This window comes from Crotalus tigris, unplaced genomic scaffold (genome assembly GCF_016545835.1).
Source record: "Crotalus tigris isolate CLP2741 ecotype Arizona unplaced genomic scaffold, ASM1654583v1 scf7180000019971.1508617, whole genome shotgun sequence".
NCBI classification, from domain to species: Eukaryota; Metazoa; Chordata; class Lepidosauria; order Squamata; family Viperidae; genus Crotalus; species Crotalus tigris.
In genome coordinates this window covers 1184734-1210914 of record NW_024097800.1, presented here as the reverse complement: position 1 = coordinate 1210914, position 26181 = coordinate 1184734, and the positions used below count along the sequence as shown (strand labels likewise).

Sequence of the window (26181 nt, the reverse complement as noted above, 5' to 3'; positions counted from 1 at the left end):
TGGAGGCAAGTTGTTCCACTGATTAATTGTTTTGTCAGGAAAGTTCTTCTTAGTTCTAGTTTCTTCTCTCCTTGATTAGTTTTCCTTCTAGTTTCCAAGTAGAAGTAACAAACCAATGGAATGACCTGAAAAATATTTTATTGAATCTACAAAAGAGGCTCAATAAAGCCTTGAGGAGGTTTTTGTGTAATGCAGGGGTGTCAAACTGCCGGCCTGCAGGCCAGATGCGTCATCCAGAAGCTGCGCCGACCCCATTGCCGACAATAGCAAAACCATCCCGATACATTGCACGATGTCACGTGACATCGTGAGTTTGACATGTTTGGTGTAATGGGATAAAGGAGGATTGAAAAGAAATCCAATCCTATGAAAATATTTGAATGATGAAGCCTGCTAGAAGTAAAATTAAGAAATATAACTTTGATTTATTTGACCAAGATTAAAATAAGACATTTATTTACAAAGTACCGGTAACCCTTTATAGACTTTTTGCTGACATCAGGTTTGAAAAGTTGATATTTCTAGATTTGTTTATAGATAAGATATGAGATGTGGGATAAAGATATATCTGGCTGTAATCTTGCCTCTAGGATTCAGTCAAAGTTCTAGAACTAGGGAGGTTTCAGATTACTTGACAGATTCTTGAATTACTGGTCATTTGCATATTTGGATATTTGCACATTTGTACTACTGTAATGGTTTCCACATGAGGCTATCCTTGAAAAACATTTGGAAACTTCAAACGGTGCTGTTTGGCTGTGTGGTAGTCTTTGGGGCCTCTTAGAGTGGCCCATGTTACACTGCTGTTCCGTGAACTGCACTGGCTGTTGGTTTGCTTCCAGATGCAATTCAAGGTGTTGGTTATTATCTAAAAAGTCCTGCATGGCACAAGTCTAAGTTACTTGAGGAACCCTATGGACAGGCCCACCTTACTCACACTGGCAGAGGAAGCATGCTGTGTCAGTCAAGGAATTCTGGCTGGCAGGGTTCAGGAGAAAAGCCTTCTCTGCCATGACCAGAGCCCTTGAGGTGAGCTTGGTTCCTTCTCTCCTAATTTTCCACAAGAACCTAAAGATCTGGCTCTGCCAGTTAGTTTGGGGTCCTAATAAGGGAGTACCACACTGGAGATGGTTGATCAACTAATAGTAGCTCCCTTTTCTCTCCCCCCATACATTCTGTTCCTTTCCTTTCCATCTTTTAGTTTTAGTTATAATCTGTTTTTTCATTGTGATTTTACTTTAATTTAATACACTGGTATATATATTTATGGTTTTGTTTTGATATTGTAACCCACCCAGAGTCACCTTGCAGTGAGACAGGTGACAAGCAAATTTAATAAACAAACAGTGGGTAAATTCCCCCACTGTTAAAATCAATTGGAAATGCAGTTTTGTAGATAGATGGATAGATGCAGTGGTGGGATTCAAATATGTGAACAGCCAGTTCTCTATGTGGATGCCGTACCATTCTGGACCTGGGCAACAAAAAATTAGCTACCAGTTGTGCCGAAGTGGTGCAAAGTGGCTGAATCCCACAAATAGATAGATAGATAGATAGATAGATAGATAGATAGATAGATAGATAGATAGATAGATAGACAGACAGACAAATTTCTAAATCTGTTAACTGCCATATAAGCTCTATCCACAGTAAAGAGAAGATACACAAAGATGCATGCACACATACAAGCACACACACACACACACACACACAGAGAGAGAGAGAGAGAGACAGAGAGACAGAGAGAGAGAGAGAGAGACAGAGAGACAGAGAGAGAGACACAGAGAGGGAGAAAGAGAAAGACTATCAAAGGCAAAAGTATAGTATAGGTCAGCTTTTTTCATATTGCACCCTTTGGACATGTATTTATAATTTCCAAAATTTGAAAGCAGCACAGACAAACCCAAAGATGCTTTTCAAAAGGTAACTGGGCTTTCTTGTTTTTTTTTTCTTTTTGAAAAAAGGAAAAGTTTTTTTCCAAGAAAAGAACAAGAAAGTCAATTTGCCTTTAAAAAGCATCCTTGGGGCAACTATGATCTGGATGATTGAGAATCTCTATAGACATTCAGTATGGACAAAGGTTTGGAATTCTGGGAATTGTAGTGTGGAGAGCTCACAGTTCAGACTGTCTGAACAAGGAGCTACTGCCTCAACTCCAATTCCTAAAGCCTATTGTTGTGTACTTAGTTTGCGTGCGAATGATGAAGACACATGGCGATGCTGAACAAACACTTTATTCTCCTTCTACAACAACCAAGCAAAAGCAAAAGCACGCAGGCCTTTTTATATGGCCAGAAACCCGGACAATGTCAACCAATAGGAACAGAGCATTTTCGCGCCTTGCGCATGCGCACAAGGCTGGCGCCGCTCTGTCTGATCCCGGGCAGCTTTTAGAATGCCCAGGACCAATGCAACTTCCTGAGCCTGCTTTTGCAGGCTCAGGACACAACACCCCCTCCCCCCTAGATGGTATATACTTCACGTACATTCATGTACGCCATGCATTGGGAAGAGTGGCATACAGTTGCATTATTCAAATGCAAGGAGTGTGGAATACTTGAGTCTGCCCTCAGGCAAACCCTTTATAATATTGATTAATACAATAACTGTATCTGAAATAAAAAAAATACAAAATAATCTACCCGCGAGTTGCTCCCATAATTCAGGGGCCTCATGAACAGGACCCTCATGATTTGACAGCAACTTCACAAAATCTCTCAGATGTTTGGGTGGGCACTTGGCCCACTGCGACCTTCTAAGGCCTGGAGAGATTGCCTGGCCCACCTGTTCACTTACCAGGCTAGGCAGGCCAGGGTGTTGCTGCCCTAAATCCCCAGGTGACCCTGGTGAGGGTGCCTGGCCTACTTGCTCGCCTACCAGGTTAGGCAGGCCAGGACTTTGCTGCCCCAAATACCTGGTTGACCCGCCCAGCTGCTGGCTGGCTGGACCCTCTAAGTCCAAGCCGGCATACTTTGGAGGGGTGGAAGTGCCCGAGTCCACAATGGACCCCTCTTGGGAACACTGTCCCTCAAGCCCAAGGCCAGCAGCTGGAGAGGGCTGGATAGCGGAAGTGCCCCAGTACTCTGTGGCCCCCAAGCACATGCCTGAGGTGCCAGAGTCAGGAGTCGCCTCCATGGCAACCCCCTTTGCTGGAGACCTCCTTTTAGGAGCAATTGCAGAATTTGGCAAGCGCCCCTGATGGAATTCCTTTTCTCTTGCTGCTTGTGATTTGTGTGGATACCCTGGTCAGTCTCCTTGTCTGGAGCTCTATCTGACATATGTGAATACTATGGATACCCCTGGTGTGACTCCCTGTCTGGAGTAATTATGGATGTGTCGGATGAGCCGAGGTGGCGCAGCAGTTAGAGTGCAGTACTGCAGGCCACTTTAGCTGACTGTGTTCAGCAGGTCAGCGGTTCAAATCTCACCGGCTCAAGGTTGACTCAGCCTTCCATCCATCTGAGGTAGGTAAAATGAGGACCCAGATTGTTGGGGGCAATGTAAATATATATATACATTGCTTACTGGTGTACACCGCTTAGAGAGTGCTTGCACTTAAAGCGGTATATAAGTCTCATAAATAAATAAATAAATAAATGATCCCCTATCCAGTGAATTCTTGTTAGGAGCACTTACGGAACCTTGGGATGAATCCCAAATAGCCTCAGTAGCAGCTAGTAAGGGCCTGTTAGTCCTGGGAAACTGTGACCCAGAATGCATATTATGGTCCTCCTCCCCCCACCAGAGCAGAAGTGGAAGGGTGTGAGTCCAGTCTCCCACGTAGTTGGTCTATGTGTCTGTGAAGAACGCAGCTGTCACCCAAGGCAACTTTGTATGACAACAGCCCCGAGACCTTGCAGACCACAGCTGTGACCCAGAGATGACCAGGCCCTTAGTTTCTTGTCCAAACCGGATCGCCCACCTGGAGTCTTCTAGGTGCCCATGGTTGCGACACCTGGTCAGGGTGCAGCCTGTCCAGTTTAGTGATGAGGCAGCGATCCCAGTGGAGTTCAGCAGGGCTCTTCCCTGTGGCTGTACATGGTGTGGTGCGGTGTACAAGAAGGAAATCTGCTAATCTGTGATGCCAAATACTGTAAGTCAGTTTCTGAGGGCATCTTTGGTGGTGCACACCATTCTCTCTGCTAGTCCGTTGGAAGATGGATGGAAGGGAGCCGATGGTGCATGCTGGATCAGGTTGGCCTGAAGAAAAGCCTGGAACTCAGAAGATGTAAATCGAGGGCCATTATCTGAAACCAGCACATCTGGAAGACGTGTGATGCAAAAATTCCTCTCAACACCTGGATGTCCTGGCAGTAGTAGTGGAGGAAACAGGAACAACCTCTAGCCACTTGGAATGGCTATTAACAACAACCAGGAAGAATTGCCCCTGAAAGGGCCCAGCATAATCTATATGCACTCTAGACCATGGGGTTTGAGTTTCCTCCCACCTATGTACTGGGGCCTGAGGCATTTCAGGCTGAGACTGTTGGCACACTTGGCACCCGTGCACTTGGGCCTCGATGGCTTTATCAAGCCCAGGCCACCAAAGATGGCTGTGCGCAAGCACTTTCATCCTGACTATACCAGGATGTTCCTCATGCAGAGAGATCAATATTCTAGACCTCAATGAGGCTGGGATCACTACCCTGCTACACTATAACAGGCAACCCTTGAAAGTGGAAAACTCATGCTTCTTGTGCCAGAAGCTTTGGAACTCAGTATCAGGGCACTTGACAGGCCATCCTGACAACACCCATGTCAGCACGTGTGTAAGTATGTGATTAGTGGCGGTTTCTGCAGCCACGTCCCTAGCATTGAGGGGAGACTCAGGCAACTCCTGAATGGAAAGAATATTAATGGCTGGAGCAGGATATGGCTCTAATTGGTTCAGGGGTAATCTGCTCAGGCCATCTGCATGACCCATTTCTTTTCCTGGTTTGTGAACTAATGTATAGTCATATGCTGACAGGAAAATGGACCATCTCAGCATATGAGGAGAAATGATGTGTGGGGTCTGTTTGTTAGTGGTAAACAACCCCAGCAGAGGCTTATGGTCAATATAGACCGTGAAATGGTGGCCATATAAGAAATCATGAAATTTCTTAATGCCAGCCACTATGGCCAAGGCTTCTCTGTCAATTTGAGCATAATTTCGCTCTGCAGAGGACAGAGTCCTTGAATAATAGGCCACAGGGACCTGTGTCCCATCAGCCTTCAGATGGCTCAGTACAGCTCCCACCCCATAAGGAGATGCATCGCATGCGATGCAAACAGGCAGTTGCTCATTGAAATGCGCTAAAACAGCATTAGAAGTGAGCAAGGCCTTAACCTCATTGAAACTCTTGTCATGGACTTTAGTCCACTGCCAAGGAGCCTGCTTGTCTAAGAGCCTGTGTAATGGCTCTGCCACTGCAGCTTTATGTGGGAGAAATGCATGGTAAAAATTTAATAGTCCCAAGAAGGCTTGCAGCTCACTCGTAGACTTAGGGCTTGGGGACTGCTGGATAGCTTGCAATTTAGTTTCAGCGGGGTGAATGCCTTGAGCATCAATCCTGAATCCTAAGAAGTCAGTAGAAGTGACTCCTATCTTACATTTATCCTTCTTTAGTTTAAGGCCTGCTTTTTGAAAACGAAGCAAGACAGCCCTTAATCTTTCTGCTAAATTTTGAGATGGCTCCCCAGCAATGAGGACGTCATCGAAGTAGGGACAGACCCCAGGAATACCTCGAAGTGTGTTCTCCATGACACTTTGGAATATGCCAGGGGCTACATTTACCCCAAATTGCAGTCTCTTGACCTTGAAGGCCCCCCTGTGAGTTACAATAGTCTGGGCCTCTGCAGCTGCCTCATCAACAGGTAGCTGTTGATAGGTCTGTGCCAGGTCAAGCTTTGCAAAAATGCCCCCCCCCATTGAGGGAGGCCAGAATGTGACTTACCACAGGCACTGGATAAGCGTGCTGTTGCAGTGCCTTATTCAATGTGCATTTATAGTCTGCACATATACGTATGTCCCCATTAGCCTTTAGAGGTGTTACTATGGGGGTTTCCTATGGACTTGAATCCACAGGTTCTAGAATGCCCTGCTGGATCAATTTGTCCAGCTCAGCATCAATCTTACCTTTGAGGGCAAAAGGTACCCTCCTAGGCTTAAACCTGATGGGCGTGATGGTTGGGTCTAACCGTAGTGAAATGGGAGGCCCCTTGTAGAATCCTAGCTCTGAACTAAACACATCTGCAAACTCCTTGCAAACCTCTTCAAGGCCCAGCATTTGCAAGCTGTGCAGCCCACTTACCTGGATTCCCAGAGCCTCGAATCAATCAAGTCCAATAAGACTCGTACGTTCACTCCCAACAACCACCACATCTAGGGAACCTTCAAAATCCTTATACTGTACCCTAAGGGTGGCCTCCTCCTTAACACACACCATAGAATTTTGAAAATCATTGAGTATTAGATTCGATGGCCTGAGTTTAACTCAAAGGCCACTACTGCTGCAAATCCTTTTAAAGGTATTAATTGAAATAATGGAAAGAGCAGACCCAGTGTCCAACTCCATCAGTAAGGGAATCCCTTGCAACCTTTTGTTAATGGAAAGTTTCTTCTTAAGGGGCTTGTGTGTCCCTATTCTTAGAATGCTCCTGCGTGATGCGCAGAAATCCACCCTGTTTTGGCTGGGGACCCTAGTACCTTTCTGAAGTAATTCTTCCCGAGGTTGAACCTTCTGGCGACCCAAACAGATGGATGTGGCCCTGCCTGCCACACGCCCTGCAAATGGCAGAGCGAAACCTGCAGTCAGCTTGCTTGTGGCGTCCTCCACACTCGAAGCATTGAAGAGATGCTGGGGCCTTGACTGGACGTCCATTCTGCCTCCTCTCAGCTGGTTGGTGAAGTCTGTTGACCTCCTCTTCAAGATCCTCTTCTGATCCTTCTCGAATGTCCTTTTGATGGACTGTAGATGTGTCTAGAGGATTCCTAGCAAGGCACAAGGCCTTCACAGCTCTGCCTGCTGCTTCCTCAGCTGCCATCTCTTGCAACGTATCTTGGAAGGAGACATCTGCTTTTGCAAAAAAATTTTGTTGTAAGTCTTTGCTCCTTAAGCCACAGACAAAACGATTTCACCGCCTCTCTTCCAGATCCTTGAACTCACAAGGTCTGGCTGCTTGCCTTAAGACCACAATAAAGTCCGCAGCAGATTCACCTGGTCTCTGATCTCTCTGCTTGAACATGTGCCTCCAAGCAATAATGGATAACTTCGGCTGGAAATGTTCCTTCAACATTTTCTTCAAGTCAGCATATGTTACTGACTCCAGAGGTGCAGGGGCCACCAGATTTTCTGCAATATCAAAAGCTTCTTGTCCACAGGCACACAAAAGAGTTGCTGCCTTCAGGCCATCTTCTCTAATCTGATTTACTTGGAAGTAATTCTCCACCCGTGCTACGTAGGAATTCCATCTCTCTGGGTGGGAGACATCGAAATCAGTCAATCGGCCAATCTTTGACATCGTAAGCTTTATGACCTTCACCACTCGCTTCCTCTACAAGCTGCTGTTGGGTCCTTTAGCCGAGCTCAACTTCCAGCAACGCTGCACTGGCAGGCTGGGATGCTGATTCAGACACCGTCTTCCCCTCTTCAGGATTTCCTGGGTAAGTCTTCAACTCTTTTGTTCCAGCTTGCAAAGGATCCCACCTTCGGTGCCAGAGTTGTGTACTTCATTCGCGTGCGGATGATGAAGACACATGGTGATGCTGAACAAACACTTTATTCTCCTTCTACAACAACCAAGCAAAAGCAAAAGCACGCAGGCCTTTTTATATGGCCAGAAACCCGGACAATGTCAACCAATAGGAATAGAGCATTTTCACGCCTTGCGCATGCGCGCAAGGCTGGCACCACTCTGTCTGGTCCCGGGCAGCTTTTGGAATGTCCGGGACCAATGCAATGTCCTGAGCCTGCTTTTGCAGGCTCAGGACACAACACCTATCATCTAAAGTTAAGATGCCAAGATGTATGTAACCTGGCTTGGGGTGAACAGAATGCGGTCTACATTTCAAGGAGAATATTTGGCCATCAGCCAAAAAAAAGTAATCTAAAACATGAGTCACATGATAGTTGGATCTAATTTCACCAAATTAAAAAAATAGGTAAATAAATGCAGGCCTCCCTTTTTTTCTATTTAACAGGTAAAGAAGCATGGTCCTTGAAAGTTGAACCTTGATGCTTTCTTATATTTGTGTTTGTATGAGAGAAAGAGAATAGAGATGCAATGAAGTGTTGTTACAAACATGAAATATTTAAGTAGCTGGTAACCTTATGGAATACTTTTTAAAGAATAATAAAGCAGGCTAGTATATCATATTTCAGAATCTAAAAGCAAATGTATGCCCACTTCAGAAGCAGGAATGAGATCTGCATTGTGGTAAACAAAGTTAACATCGTGGCTTTTAAGATACATAGTTGTATAATTAAGCACATTATTAGGACCAAAATTTTTGAATCAACCCCCCAAAATCTTTTGATATTTTTATTATATTTTTAAATATGTTTTGGTACATAGCAATATTTAAAAGTTCCAAATACATACATAAATTTAAACCAAGAAAATAGAATATGGACCATCAAATAAAGGTATGTTATTTGAATAATAAGGTCATTTTGTAATCCTCAATTTATTATGTGCTCTTACAATGTGTGCCATTTGTGAGGAAGGGACTGGAATAAGGGGCAATATAATACTTCTTTCTTTTCATCTGAAGAATTCACAGAAGATTCACAGAAGATTGACAAGTTGAAGAGTCTTTAACTTCATTCAGAATTGAGGGACATCAATAAGTTTAATCTTGAGAATGTAAGACTAAGTAGGATATTACAACACTATCACATAGAATAAAACCAAAATCATCCCAGATTGTGAGAGAATGCAGGATTTGAATAATTGTCTCAAAGTAAAAGAAAATATATTCTGCTTGAATGTTAAGAGAAAGAGTAAGAGTACTTTGATGATTAATTATCATGAAGTAATGCACTTATATTTATTGAATATGTTTAAACAGAAGCTGGATTGCCATTTGTCAGCAATGTTTTAGTTGGAATTCTTTCACTGGAGGTCGGTGGAACTTCATAGTCTAAAAAGGCATTCTCCAGCATGATTGGATGGAGAACCCACAGATGGGTTGTCTTAATCTATCTGCTCCAATTGGACTAAGTCTAAAATTGGTAACGCCCCCTCTGTGCCAAGTGCACCCCAGTTTTAGACTTAGTCTCTTTGCTCTAAGACGCGTTTTGTCTTTGCTCCTGGAGCAGAAGACTGTTTAATTCTATTTAATTACTTAGCTCAGGCTATTATTATTGTTATTTTATTATTGATTCAGAATCGATTATATCTAGAAGAAGGATCAATTATCCCTGTCTGAAGCCTATTCAGGCTGACAGACTCACAACCCTCTCCCTCTGGGGGGGGAGAAACTTTCCCCTTGTTTGTTTTCCCTCAGTTAGGGACAGCAAGATCAAACCTTCGATTTAAGAAGCCTCGTCAGGCCTGCAGGGAGCCTTCCCAGGTCCCTCGGCCCCAGCAGACAGCAGCAGGTGAGAATTTGGGCCTGTCAGGCCTTGGACAACAGCTTTTCCAGCCGGCCTAATCACATGCCACCAGCTGCTTTAGGAGCCCAGGCGATTCACCCGAACGAGGGCTCGTCGCAGCTTAGACCCTAGGCCTCAAGGCATTCTTCCGGTGGCCATTTTGGGTGTGGCTGAAGCCCCCGGCAGCCATTTTGTATGTGGTTGAGGCCCTCAGCAGCCATTTTGTGAGTGGCGGAAGTCACTGGCGGCCATTTTGTGTGGGGATGAAGCCTCGGTGGCCATTTTGTTTGTGGCTGAGGCCCTCGGCGGCCATTTTGAGTGGGGCTGAAGCCTCGGTGGCCATTTTGTTTGTGGCTGAAGCCTCAGCGGCCATTTTGTTTGTGACTGAAGTCATCGGCGGCCATTTTGTGTGTGGCTGAAGCCCTCGGAGGCCCTTTTTGTGCGTGGCTAAAGCCCTCGGCGGCCATTTTGTGTGTGGCTGGGGCCCAGACTGCCTGTAACTTTCTCCTGAAGGCAGTATTCGATCATCGGTGGCCAGCTCTTTGAGAGAGCAGCTTCAACCGGGGAGGGCCTGATCGATCCCAAGTGATCGGGGTGCCCATCAATTCCCCGCCCTCCCCCCTCTTGGGCTGAATTATCTCTGTAGACTCCCTTGGTGAAGTACAGCGCCGAGGGGGGGCGTTTTGCCAAGGTTGAGACCAGAGCAACTCATCATGGCAGAGAGAGGCAGCGAGCCGGCCAAGAGGAGTCGCCAATCAGAGGCAAGTGGAAAGAGCACCACCAAGCGAGCCCAGCCAAGCAGGGAACCACAGAGGGAGGAAGGGTGCCAAAGACTGAGAGCGGTCTCCCCAGATCTGGCAGGCACGATGGGAAGGTCTATTTTTGAGCCCCTTTCTTCACATAGTGCCTCAGCCCCAGGGGCTTGGTCTCCCCCCAGGGGAATTCCCGAGTCAGATTCAAACCTAACAGTGGCTTCAGGGAGGGGTATAACCGGTCAGGACACTTCAGGGCCCCAGGCCACATTCACCCCCACTGCAGCAGGGCTTCGCCCTCCTGAGAACCAGGCCCTGAACCCGAACTTCCTCCAGTCCATGATAGCCCAGGCTGTGGCTCAATTTATGGCCTCCAACACCCCACAGCCACCCCCCCCAGACCACACATCATTCACAATCTCCCGACTGGATGGATGATCCCGCATCGGATCTGGAATCTACAGGAGCTGAACAACATGGCCTGATTTTGTCTGATGATGAGGGCCTCGCCCCATCCGAACCCACCCCTCCTGTCGGTCTCTTTGACCATTCCTTCTTCAATTCCCTGCTACTCAAGGCCTGCACTACTGCAAACCTCGCCCAAGAACAGGAGACCCCACCAACATCCCAGGGTCCCCATGCCATATACACGGAGCCCTCTGTCTCACAAAATCATATTCCCTGCCCTCCCCTTTTTCTAAATATAGTCCAAAAACAATGGGAGAACCTAGGATCCCCCTCGAGCCCTGGTGCAGTAGAGAGAACATTGTTCAATGTTGCTCCTTCCCTGACCTCCCTTTTGGAGATTCCTGAGATTGATAAGCCCTTGAACTCATTGTTTCCCAAGTCCAACATCCCTGGGGACATAAATGAGGCACTAAGGGCAGAGGACAAGAAGATCGAGTCCGCCCTACGCAGAGCCCACTAGGCATCAGCCTGGGCAACGAGGGCGGCAACCTCCATGGCCTTCTTTGCCAGGGCTTCGGTCCTGTGGTTACGGGAGCTCCAGGACATAATCCCTCTGGACCAGCTCAGAGCCCACCAGAATCTGGGTAAGTTGGTGGCTACGTCCCAGTATCTAGCCGATGCCTCCTTACACACGGCCAGATACACTGCCCGGACCATCACGGCAGACATTTCAGCACGAAGGCTCCTCTGGCTCAGAAACTGGCGAGCAGACACCAAGGCCAAGTGGCATCTGGCCTCTAAACTTTACACAGGTGGACATCTCTTTGGTAAGGCGCTAGAGCCATACCTAACCGAAGGTAAGGATAAACGCAAGACCTTGGTTAATACATCAAGGAGGGGAGATAGACGCTGGGGGAAATTGTTGCAGAGTAACTACAGAGGGCAGCCCTTTCGGCCAGCGCCATCCTGGGACTGGGCCCAGGCTTCTCGCCTCTCCTTTCAGAGACAGGAACGACAACAAGATCGTTCAGCATACAGAGGCAGATCACAGTTCCAGACCAAGCGGTCCTTTCGAGGTGCAGGGAGCCGCTCCTTCAAGCGAGGCAAGTGAACCTGCAGCCTCACCTCCCATAGGAGGTCGGCTGGCCCTCTATTCCAGCATTTGGGCGGCCACTACTACGGATGCATGGGTGTTAGACACCGTCTCCCAAGGTCTGAGACTAGAATTTTGTTCCCATCCACCTGACAGGTTCAGCTCTTGTCCTATTTCAACGAACAGGGCCAGAGCTGAACTTATGTCAGAGGCAATAGCCCACTTATTGCAGATACAAGCAATTGAACCAGTTCCACAAGAACAAGAAGGACGAGGGTTTTACTCAAACCTCTTCGTCATTTCCAAGACTTCAGGGGGCTGGAGGGCGATCTTGGACTTAAAAGGTCTAAACTTCTACTTGAAGTATAAAAAATTTAAGATGCAATCACTTCAATCAATCCTGGCTAGCGTCAGGCAAGGTGACTTTCTTACCTCCATAGACCTGACTGAGGCATATTTGCACATTCCCATTTTTCCTGGACACCGCAAATTCCTCAGATTCAGTTATACCCGACGCCACTACCAGTACAGAGCCCTTCCATTTGGCCTCTCATCCGCACCGAGAGTATTTACAAAGGTACTGGCAGTGATTGCAGCCCACCTTAGACAAATTCCCATCAGAGTTCAATGCTATTTAGATGACATTCTAATTCAGTCATCATCATGGCAAAGTGCCCAAGCAGACCTCGCCCTAGCCATCAAAGTTTTGCAGGAGCACGGTTTTTCTGTTAATTTCCAGAAAAGTCATACTGTACCAACAACTCGGCTCCTCCATTTGGGCGCAGTTATAGACACAAACAACTGCACGGTCTACCTATCTCAGGACCGACGGAACTCTATCCAGACTCTTGTACATCGGATCCGAAGGGACAGAGTAGTCACATTGGCATCCCTTTCACAACTACTAGGGAAGATGGTGTCCTGCGTGCAAATTGTGCCATGGGCACGTCTCCATGCCAGAGAATTACAGTGGCTTCTCCTTCCATTCCAGAGACTTCATACCAGCACATCCCACCAGAAGGTCCGAGTTCCACAGGCGGTGTTGAACTCCCTTCGTTGGTGGGACTCTCCGGCACTGTCACGGGGAGCAGAATTCAAAGAACCAGACAGGATCACCATCACCACAGATGCAAGCCTATTTGGGTGGGGGGCACACCTCCACACACACTGGGCCCAGGGTCAGTGGTCCAGGCAGGATCTAAAGGACAATATAAACTGGCTGGAACTAAAAGCCATACACATGGCCCTAAAGAGATTCAGCAGCTTAGTACAGGGCCAGCACGTCCTGGTCTTAACCGACAACATCACAGCCAAGGCTCATATCAACAGACAGGGGGGAACAAGGTCCAAGCCTCTCATGCAGGAGGCCAGATTGCTGGGGTCTTGGGCGGAACTGAATCTTGCCTCCATCAGGGCGGAGCACATATCCGGAGTGGCCAACCAGCAGGCGGACTCACTGAGCAGAGCCACCGTGGACCATTCCGAATGGCAGCTGGATCCGAAGATCTTCAGAGAGATCGTGGACAGGTTTGGTTCCCCAACCCTAGATCTGTTTGCCTCCCCAGCCAACTCACAGGTTCCCAGATTCCTTTCCAGATTCCCGTCTCCATCAGCGGAAGGACAGATGCACTCCGCAGTCCCTGGCCCAGGGAACTGCTCTATGCCTTTCCTCCCCTGCTCCTTCTACCTGCCACGATCAGGAAGATCCTTCGTGAACAAGCAGAGGTCCTCCTGGTCGCCCCGCATTGGCCGAGACGATCTTGGTTCGCCGACCTGATGGAGCTCTCCGCATCCCTTCCATGGAGGATTCCAGCCAATCGGATCTCCCTCATTCAGGGGGAGTTACATCATCAGGACCCTCAATGGCTCCAGTTAACCGTCTGGCACTTGAGAGGCAGGCCTTAGGCCTAGACGCATATTCGTCAAGGGTCATAGCCATGATCCAGCAATCCAGGCGACCCTCGACGAATAGAATATACGATGCCATGTGGAAAAGCTTCTGTAATTGGTGTTTAGCTCACAAAATTGAACCCTTACAGGCTGCAGTGCCAGTTATCTTGGAGTTCCTGATGGATGGTCTGGACAAAGGGCTTTCCACAAGCATCATCTGTAGGCAGGTAGCAGCACTTGCCACGGTTATTTCCTGTGGCAAGGAATCCTTAACACAGCACCCTATGATACGCTCCTTCCTAAAGGGAGCTAACAATGCCAGACCACCAACGGTACATAGATATCCCTCCTGGGACCTTCATCAGGTTCTACAGGCTCTTGTCTCACCACCCTTTGAGCCTATTGACACTTGTTTGCTCAAACAATTATCAATGAAGGTGGCATTTCTGGTTGCTATAACTTCAGCCAGAAGGATCTCTGAGCTGGCTGCCCTGTCAGTAAGAAAAAACCTGTGTATTTTCCATATGGACAGGGTTACTCTCAGGTTAGATCCCTCTTTCGTGCCCAAGGTCAACTCCTTGTATCATAGGTCCCAGGACACAGTTTTGCCGGACTTCTGTCCGAACCCATCTAATGACACAGAGGCTCAGTGGAACAGATTGGATGTTCGTAGGGCCTTATATTGCTATATACAGAGGACCTCATCCTTCCGCAAGACTGAGGCTCTGTTTGTGTCATTTCACCCTTCGTCGTTAGGACAAAAGGTTTCCTCACCCACTATAGGCAGGTGGATTAGAGCTTGTATTTCTCTGGCATACCAGACTCAGTCACTTCAAGCTCCCAGCCATATCACGGCCCATTCCACCAGGGGCGCAGCCACTACAGCAGCCTGGTCTACCCAGGCATCCATAGAGGAAGTTTGTAGGGCAGCAACATGGGCATCGCCCTCCTCCTTTGTCTGTCACTACAAGATGGATGTATACGCATCTTCTACGGCTTCATTTGGCCGCAAGGTACTAGAACACGCATTAACATTGGATGGGACCCAGGCCCAATCTAATTCCCCACCCTAGGGACACAGGGCTTTGGTATGTCCCATCCGTGGGTTCTCCATCCAATCATGCTGGAGAAAGGGGCGTTGTCTTACCTGAACGCCTTTTCTCAGCATGATGATGGAGAATCCACTCCCTCCCATTAGGTCAGTTGGCCTGGTTCCCATTTGTTCAGACGCGTCGGACTAAAGTCTGGGTATCGCCTTAGTCTAAAACTGGGGTGCACTTGGCACAGAGGGGGCGTTACCAATTTCAGACTTAGTCCAATTGGAGCAGATAGATTAAGACAACCCATCCGTGGATTCTCCATCATCATGCTGAGAAAAGACGTTCAGGTAAGACAATGCCCCTTTTTCAACTCATGATTCTATAATTCTGTTTCATTGATTCCATGAACCTGTGGTAGAATTAGCATTAGGAAAGGAAGTTTCCATAGTAGATAATAGATAAGACTTGGTTTTTCATAGAAATATAAAATATGGCTAAGATCCCCATTTGGAAACCAATATGAGAAAATTGGTTGAATGTTTCTTAAAATTATTTGGCTCCTAAGTTACATTAGCTTTAAAAGTAAATTCAGAAAACCTGAATTTGATGCAGATACAAACGAGCAGACTAAACATATAGTTTAGTTTTAATGGTATCAGTACTCTTAAACATTGGCTTGTAGTATGCTCTAATCTTTAAAATACTTAGTTCCTGTTATTTGTTCACCCTTTAGAATTTAATCCTTTCTGGATTTACCACAAACCCTGATCTCTCCAAGGCCAAATCATCATATAAATATAAGAAATGATGTATAAATGCTAAAAAAATCCATAATGTAACTTTGCTAGTATATCTCCCAACATGGGAGAATTACAATAAAAAATTGCCTTTTTAAAGACTTAGTGGACACATGAATGAAAATAGATGCCAAAACGTGACTGAGCTGTTTTAATTCCCATTTGCTATGGGAATGTTTCACATACAAAAAGACAGAATAACTACCACAAATCCTGATCTCTCCAAGGCCAAATCATCATATAAATATAAAAAGTGATGCATAAATGCTTAAAAAATCCACAATGTAACTTTGCTAGTGTATCTCCCAACACGGGAGAATCACAATAAGAATTTGTCTTTTTAAAGACTTAGTGGAAACATGAATGAAAATAGATGCCAAAACATGACTGAGCTGTTTTAATTCCCATTTGCTATGGGAATGTTTCATATACAAAAAGACAGAATAACTAACTTCTATTTATATCTGTTCTATATATAAATAAAAATAAATGTATTTATAAAATCTTTATCTATACATCTTCTGAAAAATATAATATTTATTCAGGATATTTATTATTACACATTTTTTCAAACAGTTCTTTTAAATATTGTAGAAAATAGCATAAAATCCTTATGATAGATAGGAACTAAAACTAATAATAACAATAGTATTCAACATAATGTGGCACTTCTTTTACATAAATTGTTACATATTTTTAAGATGTATAATTTCTATAAATATGTTTTGGGACCTGATCTTATGCAGGTTTGTTCAGCAGAATAGGTAGGCATATGTAAGTAATGGCTGCCCAAGTGGGCAACATTAAAATGGAATTATAAAAATCATGGAGAATAAAATTGTGAGTGATTCCTAATCACATGGTCTCTATATTACACTTTTGTGCAAATAGAGAACCAAATGATTGTCAAATTACAAATCACAAATCCCTTATCATTGGTCATGCTAGGTGGGATTGCATGCAGTTGTTCTTCAATAATATCTGGAGATCATTCCAAACTTCTGAAATATTAGATCTGAGAAACTAGATTATCTCCTGAAATCCTGCTAATGATGTATGGATTGTTATTAATAATTTTATTATTACTTTCTGTCTTACTTATTTTTCCCCTTAGGACACCATACATAATTCATTCTTAAACTTGTGAGATTTTAAAGTAAGCAACAGCTTAAGTCAGGGGTGTCAAACTGCCAGCCCACAGGCTGGATGTGTCATCAGGAAACCACACCCACCCCATTGCTGGCAATGGGGAAAAAGCTCCGATACGTTGCATGATGTCATGGGACATCCTGAGTTTGACATGTGTGGCTTAAGTCATTGAGTAAGTGTTATGGACTGTGGTTTTGAGTTCAGTCTATCTATTATTACTCTACCACTCTAACAGCATCACATTCTGTTTTCTCATACTTAAAAGCAATATCATCATCCACAACAATTGATCTCATTTCTGATGTTGATGAGCTTATAAAATATCCTGATGCAAAATATAGAGGGATGGGGTCGATTTATTCATGCAGAAAAAGCACAATGATTTTCCTTTCCTCTAATATATTAGCAGTAGAAGTAGAATGCTGTTTGGGAGTTACATTTTTGTCTAAAATGCTTAAGATCCCAGCTATAAATCCAGTATATGAAATCTGACTCAGAGAGCCATTATGGTTATGATGGGGTGAAATGATGTATGGATATATCTGTTTCTCCTTCAGTTGGCTAATACTGCAATGCTATATATTTCTACTCAAAAGGAAATCCCACTGAGTAAGTGGATATAAGATTACAGCCTTAGGGTTCTAAGTGAAGTAGCTCTATTTCTTGCTCAATAAACATCATAGACATGAGAAGCTAGCAAGCAGGTCCTAAATTATTGCTTCAATAGTTTCATCCTAATAGCCATTTTGATCATGAAGGAAAAGTAATGTTTTTGCTGTAAAATAAATATTTCTGATATTGTTGCTATATTATGTATCACCTTTCTCTCAAAAAAACCTGGAATCATTCATAACACAAAAAAGCTAGAAACAAACAAACTGCCTAACAGACTATACAAACAGAGAAAACCAGCAAAATAATTAAGGAAGAAATTGGGTTATTACAGAAGATAGTCCAGAGAGGAAAGAAGTTTGGGAGGCTCAGAATGATTCCACCTTAATTACATTGTGAGTTGTGTAGTACTTAGGAGGCTTTCAAAATTAATGTCAAGCCCTGCAAATTCAGGAAAGAAGAACCACTTAGACTTTTGGAAATATCTTCATTGCTAATAGGTAATGGAACAGAATTTTGAACACCTTCCAGAGTGATTCTCTTGCAAAAAATTTCTTTAGTTAACTAAGGCAGAGTAACTCTGATTCTCCCTCCTCCCCCAGACTCAGAATCTCTTCTGTAAGAGCCCTGTTTTATTCCTCAATTGTCTTGCTGCCTCTTTCCAAAATCTATTAGACATTCCTTCACATCTACTAACCAAAGCTTTTAAAGTAAATTTTAATTATAGTGTTATAAATACATAATATTCCATAAATAAATATGTGCTTGTTCAGGGATAAACAGCAGAGATAAATAAAAAGATTCAGAGGTGTTATATATGGCCCATGATTGGATGAACAAGGGCTGCCTTCACATCCTCATACTTTTTTGAAGCAAAATGACATTACAGGTTTTGCTTACCATCTCCAGATGTTTGGGCTGTGAAGTGGGGAAATATCCATTCACACTGAAAATCTGGGATCTGGAAATGTAATAAGATAGTTATGTGATCTCATCTCCATAAGTTTTGATTCAATCTATATTCTCACTCATCATCCAATGTCATAGTTTTGTGAGTCTCCTTGCTTAAATCATTAGCCAGGATGCCACTCACTGATTATTATTTTCATGATAGGAACAGAGAAAATTCAATAACTGAAGTCTTGTTACAATCTGATATTTATCTGTCATATATATCTGTATATAAACCATTTTATTCCATTGAGCATATATTTTTGGGACATGTATGTACCAAAACAGTTAAATCAGGTGTGGTAAATAATTTAAGCAGCTGTGAAAACACTTCTGGGACAAGGAAAAATGAGTAAGCAAGTTGATGTTTGCAAACAATTTTTTTAGTAACAATCTTTAATTTCAATTTAGTGCAACTCCTAAAGCATTAATATCTCAACCTAAATCATAGATATTGATTAGTAGTAATGGAATTGTAATTGGCATTCCATCATAAAAGTTCCAGTAATTAGAAAACAACTTTTACTGTAGTTTCACAGATTAGTTTAAAAATGCAGCCAGAAGGTAAGTGGTAAATATTCAATATAATCAAATCTTTCTTATATAAATAGAAATTCAACTTCTATATTAATTTTGGTCTGCTGTTTAGTTCTTATTATTCATACTACTGGATTATTTAATCTGGTTATTGGATTGTTCAGACAGTAGCCTTCAACTCCCTCAGTCAATTAAACATTTATTGTATCTGATTTGTCAGAGTCAGTATCGCAGCTAATCTCTTAAATACACCTCAGTTTGGGAGCTTTACATGTGTTTACTCTCTTGCAAAATGAGCTGGGTATATATATAAGTAGACTCATAAAGAACAATCACAGATAATCACCACTGCTTTACTTTGCACATGATAGATAGACAGCAATGTTTAAACGCACATATAAACAAATACACAAATATATTTCCACATACGTATACATAGAAAACTGACATTTCACTACTGCTCTCAGGCTGTATATTCTACATATTGATCATAAGGGATACACAACTTGTATACCTTCTCATAAAGAAGAAAGACAAACAACATATTTGGTAATCATGACTATCACAGTCATATTACTGATACAAAATTACTCCAGAACATTTTTTTAAAAAGTTTGATGTAAAATTATTCTTCTACATACAAAAGCTTTTCCATACATTTCACTGAAGGGATTAAAGTGTATACAAAGAACAGGCAGAAAACTACAGCAAGTAACTGATCAGAATTACAGATTTATTCAGAGAGTGCCAAATATTTAGCAAAATATGCATAGGCTTGTCATGCTGTTGGAATTTCACTCTGGCAGGCAGGCAGGCAGACAAGCAGGCAGGCAAGCAGGCACACGTGTTTTTTTTTTTTTCTCTTTAAAAATTAACCTTTTCATAACAAAGGCTATATTTAAACATAGCAGCAGGAGCTCCGGGATTCTAAATCTAGCTCCTTTTTCTTAGGCATCAACAGATATCCATCATCACCTTCATTTTGCAAAAGAAGATAAAAGCAGAATACTCTCTTACCACCGAGTAGAAAAAGCAATTTGTTCAGCTGCATCCAACTGAGGCTTTGTGAATGAGGCTTTGTGCAGGCAGGCAACACAAGTGATTCTCGGGCCTCACACAAAAGCAAAATAATTGGCTCTCAATGAAGAGATGTAAACACCCATTATAATAGCACTGGAACTGAAGCTGAAAGCTACCTCAGCTGTTCTATGTACTCTGACTGTAGGATGATGTCACAAACATCAACTGGGTGTACTCTCATTGGTTTCTGTTACCTGGATTCATATCTTAACCCTAAGCTGGCAGCTGCAAATTTGAGCAGGATTGCTGTTCATTTGGGAATGGGTCTAGATGCTCAGATATCCTCCAATCTGAGAAAAGAGAGTAACAGGTGCATATTGATTAAAGAGAGAAAACAAGACACTGGTGTGTGTGGGGGGGGGGGGTAGGAGGCAATTAATCCTCCTAATTTGCTTATACAATTAAGGCTTTGGTAATTGCATTCCTACACTCTGTTTACTAAATGACAGTAGTAATCACAATCTCATAGAGAATGGATATTAAAGGAAAGATAACACATTACGAACCATTGCATTTAGAGAGTTGTCTTCTCTTTTGGCATAAGCTTGCTGACAAAAACATGCTTAAAAAAAACAGTAGGGTAAGCATGGTTTGCAAATAATTTGTAAGCATGGTTATAATTAAGGTTGTTGAAGCCAGAACTGGACTTCTATATATTTTTGTCAATGTAATCAATGCTCAGATAAAAAGTTCTCATCTGTATATATCTGAATTCAAATATTTTATAGTCAAATTAAATGAAAAGATAAAGTTCAAATTGCAATTCTATGATCTTAGAATTGATCAAAATCGCCATCCAAAGTCAGTCAGAAGATTCTACCTTCCCAGAAGTGAATTCAACATCATATTTATTGTTCAGTCTCCCAACTGTGTTCTTGCACATACTGTATATTACATTGCCATCACTCTAGTTGTCATCTAAACATCTTCCTTCCCCTTATGATCAGCACACACACAAACACACATACACATACCTCTAAAACTATCATTATCAGTACCTGGATGAAACAGTGCATCATAGACCAATAATTTTTGAACTAAGATGTTCAAATGAATTAAATTACAGAAGATGTCCAAAACCCAAGACTCATGAAGGAATGAAATTTGGGAAAGATATGGCTGATTCAGTGCTATTGATTACTCCTGTGCTATGTGGCTGTTGCTGAAATCACATGATCTTCATGTTTGACATCCTGTGACAGTTTCCCAGCCAGTCTCACAATCCCTTGCTCCGTTCTCTAGCCAGGAGCAATGAATTAACTCATTATATGGATCTTAAAGAAGCAACAATTTTAAGATACATGAAGAAAGGCCTGGATATTTTTACTGCTTTATGTGCTCTTCTCTGGCACAAAAATATGCACATCAGTCTCATCATTGTTCAGGCACATACATAATACTCTATGCATGACTTGAACAATGTAATACTTCTGCCCTAATTGTCATGCATTTCTATTCCTGGGAGAAACCATCAATTTATGCCGTATAAAGGGAAAGGTCAGGATAGGCAATTTGCAACCTCTATCTAGTGAATGCCTAATTTTATATGGCAATGGTGAACCTACTGCAAACAGGTTCAGGAAGAACATCAGACAATACAACTGCCTCTTCCAAAGATGTCTTGGTGCCAAAGATGTCCTTCCAATAAGGAAAGGATGGAACCCTTCTGTGACTTTTCAAGAGCAAATTTGTCATTACATCAGACATTTTAATGCCAAATCATAACCAACAAGCCAAATTTATTCAAATTTACCTCATGGATCCCCAAAATAATGTAGAATTAAGAATGGGTTTACTCCACAATCATGGAATTCATTACTGAGATTGTTGAATTATTAGAGAAAATACTACAACAAAGAAATTCACACATTGCATCTCTTTCACTTGCAAAAAACAAATCTGAGACATGTCAGAAGCTTTCATTGTCACTGATCATGACAGGACACCACCATTTGAACATGGAAGATGATTTAATGCAGAAATTGACAACAAAGTCACAGTCATTATAACAAACAACACTGGAACTGAACCAATAAAGGCACATTATGTTCAAATACCAAGAAGATAGTTTGCAAATAATATCAGACTCTCATTCAAACTCCTATGACAGTTTTCAATGCATACTTTTCTTTCCTCTTAGAGATGATGGCTGGCACCATCAGCTTCAAATGATGTACAACAAGAAACTAATGGCAATACATTATTATGTATATTGAATAATTAACCTTGAGAATGAGATTAATAACCTTCTAAGCAGAGGATGTCTATTCCAACAATATGTGGTTGGTATGGCTGCTAAGACTGAAGGTGGGAGGCTGAGTTACATCCAAATGAATCAAACAACCTTGAGATCAACAACGAATAGAGAAATCTGTCTGACCTAGTGAATGATGATGATGATTTTAGAAACAATCCAAAAGTGCATCATCCTCTCTTTAACTAGACGATGGAAAGATGCTATGATACCATGATGTATAGTAGATAGAGCATATGGCAGTGCTTAATTTTTCACATTGACATGCAATCCAAATAGGCCAGAAATACTGCACAAGAGAATCTTTCTTTGAGTCAGCAGCCAATTAATCAGCCAGATTTAATCACAAAAGTATCCATCTTGAAGAGAAAGTTGTTTCTGAAGTACTTCACTGGAACACATAATCCGTTCGGTAGATGTATTGCTCACATGTTAAATGTGGCCTGTCCCAAGTGGGTCTACCTCATTTGCACTGTCTGCTGAGCTTGATGAAGAATCTAAGTCAAGACCACAAGATTATGATACATTTGTGCAAACTGAAATGCCAACCCCCAAAAAGTCCAGAGCTACCTAAAGTGGCATTGAAGCACATGATCCATCAATGTGTTGAAGAACTGGTACATGCAATAAGAGGTATTCAAATTCATTGTACCAAAGATAAACACTGGTGCATTCAAAAATGGCATTGTCATAATTCCAAGAATTATGCAAAATGTATGAGAAGGTGGAGAGGTCCCTCTTCAGTATAAATGGTCCTCAATAAACTCATGCTTTGCTCTCACTATACATAAAACACAAGGACAAACCAAGGAGAATATGCTAATTTATTTAGAAAAAACTATTTCAGAAAAGGAGTTAAATGTTAAAATATTTTTAAAGAATGGCACATTAATCACAAATGTCATCAAAAGCATTCTTTGTTAAACAAAAAGCATATATACAACTTACTATACATATTCCTTCTTTAATAAAATGATGTTTCCTTTTTAACATTTAAAACCAAAACAATAATGTCAGTGGTCAATCTGTTTCTCTGTTTAGGTAAGGAAACAATCTTGAAAGGATGACCTATGACTTGTCTAGTGCAGGGGTCCACAACGTCTGAGCCATGGCCCACTACTGGGCCATGGCCTATTTGCAACTGGGCCACATGAATAGCGGGCTGGTGCTCACACACATGCACACAGCTCAATTCACACAAATAGCAGGCCTGTGTGCATGTGCATGCACCTGTTCCAAGTAAAGCCATTTTTTTCTATTAATTGATGGTTGTGTTATCAATACTAATGGTGTTCAAATGGTATTCCAGCTGCCTTGGGGTTGCACCCAAGGTGCTTTTCACAATTTGTACTAGCTTTTATTTATTTATTTACTGCCACTGTTATTCTATTTTTATTTGTAGCTCTTGGTATTTTGTGATTTTCTCCTATCTCTTCTATTCTGCTATCTCCAGCTACTTGTAGCAACCCCAATCCAGTATTGTCTTTCTTAATGATAATTGTTAAGCTTGGGGTGTTACATGACAGGTGCTTGTCTGTTTGAATTTTATTAATATTGTTATTCTAAATTAGGCCATCTTAATGGCTAGATTGGTTTTGGGCTGAGAAGATCACAGATCAACTCCTCCACACCCTATCTGTGATATGCCCTATTTTGGTGCTGGAATGTTCTCTAGCAGCTTTTTAATTACTTTTCTCCTTGCAATGTTTTGAACCCAGCAGTGCTGAGAGGCTGTTGCTGCTTTACTTAGAATGTCTAAAAATCTTGGATTGCAGCAGTGTGACACAGCTATTGTCATCCTGGCCCCCTGTCTACCCTATGGACTCTGCCATTTGAACCACTTCACCTATCAACACTGAAGGATATGGATAGTGTTCTTCACTGCAAAAACAATGTGCTGGTGTTGTATACACTAAATATACTAAAAAGAGTTTCTTTTGTTATGAAAATTTGTTTTATATAAACATTGGATGGATAACTTATGCACAATTTATGCAGAACTGAACCAGTCAGAATACAGCACTGCCAATAACATTGCTAACTTTCCTTAAGTCAGTTTTGATTCCTGTTATCAACTTTATAGTTCTTTCAATAACGCAGAAGTGGTTTGGTATTGCTTTCTTCAAGAAATTATTTTTTTTATTTCCCAGTATAGTCTGCAGCCCTGGTATTTTCTTAGGAATCTCATTTAAGTACTAACCAGCTCAGAATTGCTTTGCTTTTACAAATCAGCCAACGTCAACTATATGAACCACTCTTGCTGAGCTATTTGTTCCATTCTCAGGATCTTTATGTGGTTAAACCTGAGGTTTGAGGAAATACTGCAAACACAACATTTAGTTCTGAATCCAGGCTATCCCTTCAGTTTTGTTTTGTTTTGCTTTGAAGCTAAGCATTCTCATTCTCTACAAAGAAGACACAGGTAAGTGAAAAATAGAAAAATTAGACATAAGTTCAATAAATCACTCCATCATTGCCTCATGTTTCTTTAACAGAGTTGTAAAAACTTAGGACCTGAAATGCAGAAGACATAATAAACAACTGTTTTCTGTGGAGGGTCTGATGCAAGCTATTTGTTAAAATGTACTTTAAGTGGAAGTGAAAACTTCTCATTTATTTCTGGCTCAAAATGTGGAGTTGGAGGTGGAAATATATAAATATAGACAAAAAGATTCATTGCCATGCAAAATGATGTATTAATGATCAAAAAGATTAATTTTAGACAATGGGGATGCCAACTTTGGAGGTTTCTAATGATTAATGATAAAAATAAAAAATAGTAATTGTTAAGGTGATATGAGCCATGATTAAAATAATTATTTATGAAATAAATAATCTGTTTAGGCAATCACATGCACAAATTATATTCATCTGAAGATATACTACTATAAATAGTCAAGGTCAAAAAGAGAGACACTCTCGGTAGAAATCAGTGTGTGGTTGGTTCACTCAGCTACAGCTTCTTTTTTCTTTCATCTGAGAAGTTCAAAAGTCCACATATTCTGTTTTTTTCTATGACATATTTCAATGTAATATCTTCCTCATTCAAACCCTAGCATTCCTTGGGAAAGTTTTTTAGTTCAAATGCATTAATAAGGTTTTAAGCATAAAATGGCCAATCTGTTATTCCTAGCCCTATAAATAAATAAGCACAATCCAATCATTTTGTTTTGTTTTCCATTTAATTGGTTGCCAATAGTGATAGGGAAACATGATAAAGTGTTAGTTTGGTTTTCTTATAAATATTTCTATCTGTACATCTTACCTGAATAGATTGCTCATCCTTGCCAGGAGCATTTGGCTTTGTACAAGACCAGTTTTCCCCATTCTTGTTCCCTCCAGTTCCATGGAGACTGTAACTTGCCTTGAAGCAGATGTTTAATGATCTGGAAGTGTATAGCATAATATCTGACAATTTACTTGTCACAATAAGATTGGCTTACTCTGACCTCATGTCCTTTCATATGGCCTACTTCAGATGCCTTTTATGGATTCTTGTGGACTCTTGAGAATTTTTCTGATAATTCAATGGGCAGTTGCCACTGGCAACAGGAAGGGACCCAAGTTCGTGATTGGTTTTTGATGATATCTCTTGGTTCAGTTTGTTTTCTCCTTGTTTTGCTGAGGACTGCCAGGAGATAGAACTGATAGAAGTTATTCCAGATAGATGGGTTTGAGCTCATATCTAAGCCTACACTAACCCAATAAGAGAGGCTCTACTTTTCCTCCCTTATTTCATTGGGGAGGATATCTTGTTTAGGGTGTCAAATTCCTTTTCTGTTGAGAAACATCTTGCAGCTGTTATGGCTGTTATAAGGAAGCAACTTCAGAATACCTAGGAAAAAATATTATTTAGACAATTTTCAGCTGTAATTCAGAACTGTTGTGGAATAGAAACAATATTGGTCACACTTGATTAACCTCGATAAGAAAGTTTATATTTTCCAATCCTATTAGACCTCCCAGAGTCTTCAATATGATCGACAATGGTCTCCTTCTAGAATATCTCTGGGGGTTGAGATTGAGGAACTAGGATCCAT

General features: G+C 42.1%; 1 protein-coding gene across 3 annotated transcripts in view; it reads right to left on the bottom strand.

The window, feature by feature from the left end:
- The window catches only part of MGAT4C (MGAT4 family member C), a 176668-nt gene extending 150706 nt beyond the window's left edge, over positions 1 to 25962 (bottom strand). Inside the window, exons 1-2 of one of the 3 annotated variants that reach the window (XM_039365209.1) lie at positions 25407 to 25962; positions 18220 to 18280 (exon numbers count right to left, since the gene is read on the bottom strand). In XM_039365209.1, coding sequence (XP_039221143.1) covers positions 18220 to 18280; positions 25407 to 25544 — 199 coding nt within the window. In that variant the 5' untranslated portion in view covers positions 25545 to 25962. Of the gene's footprint in view, positions 1 to 18219; positions 18281 to 19824; positions 20006 to 25406 lie in introns of those variants that run through there. The other 2 variants (XM_039365212.1, XM_039365213.1) reach the window with 2 other exon arrangements.
- Between the last annotated feature and the right edge of the window lie 219 nt (positions 25963 to 26181).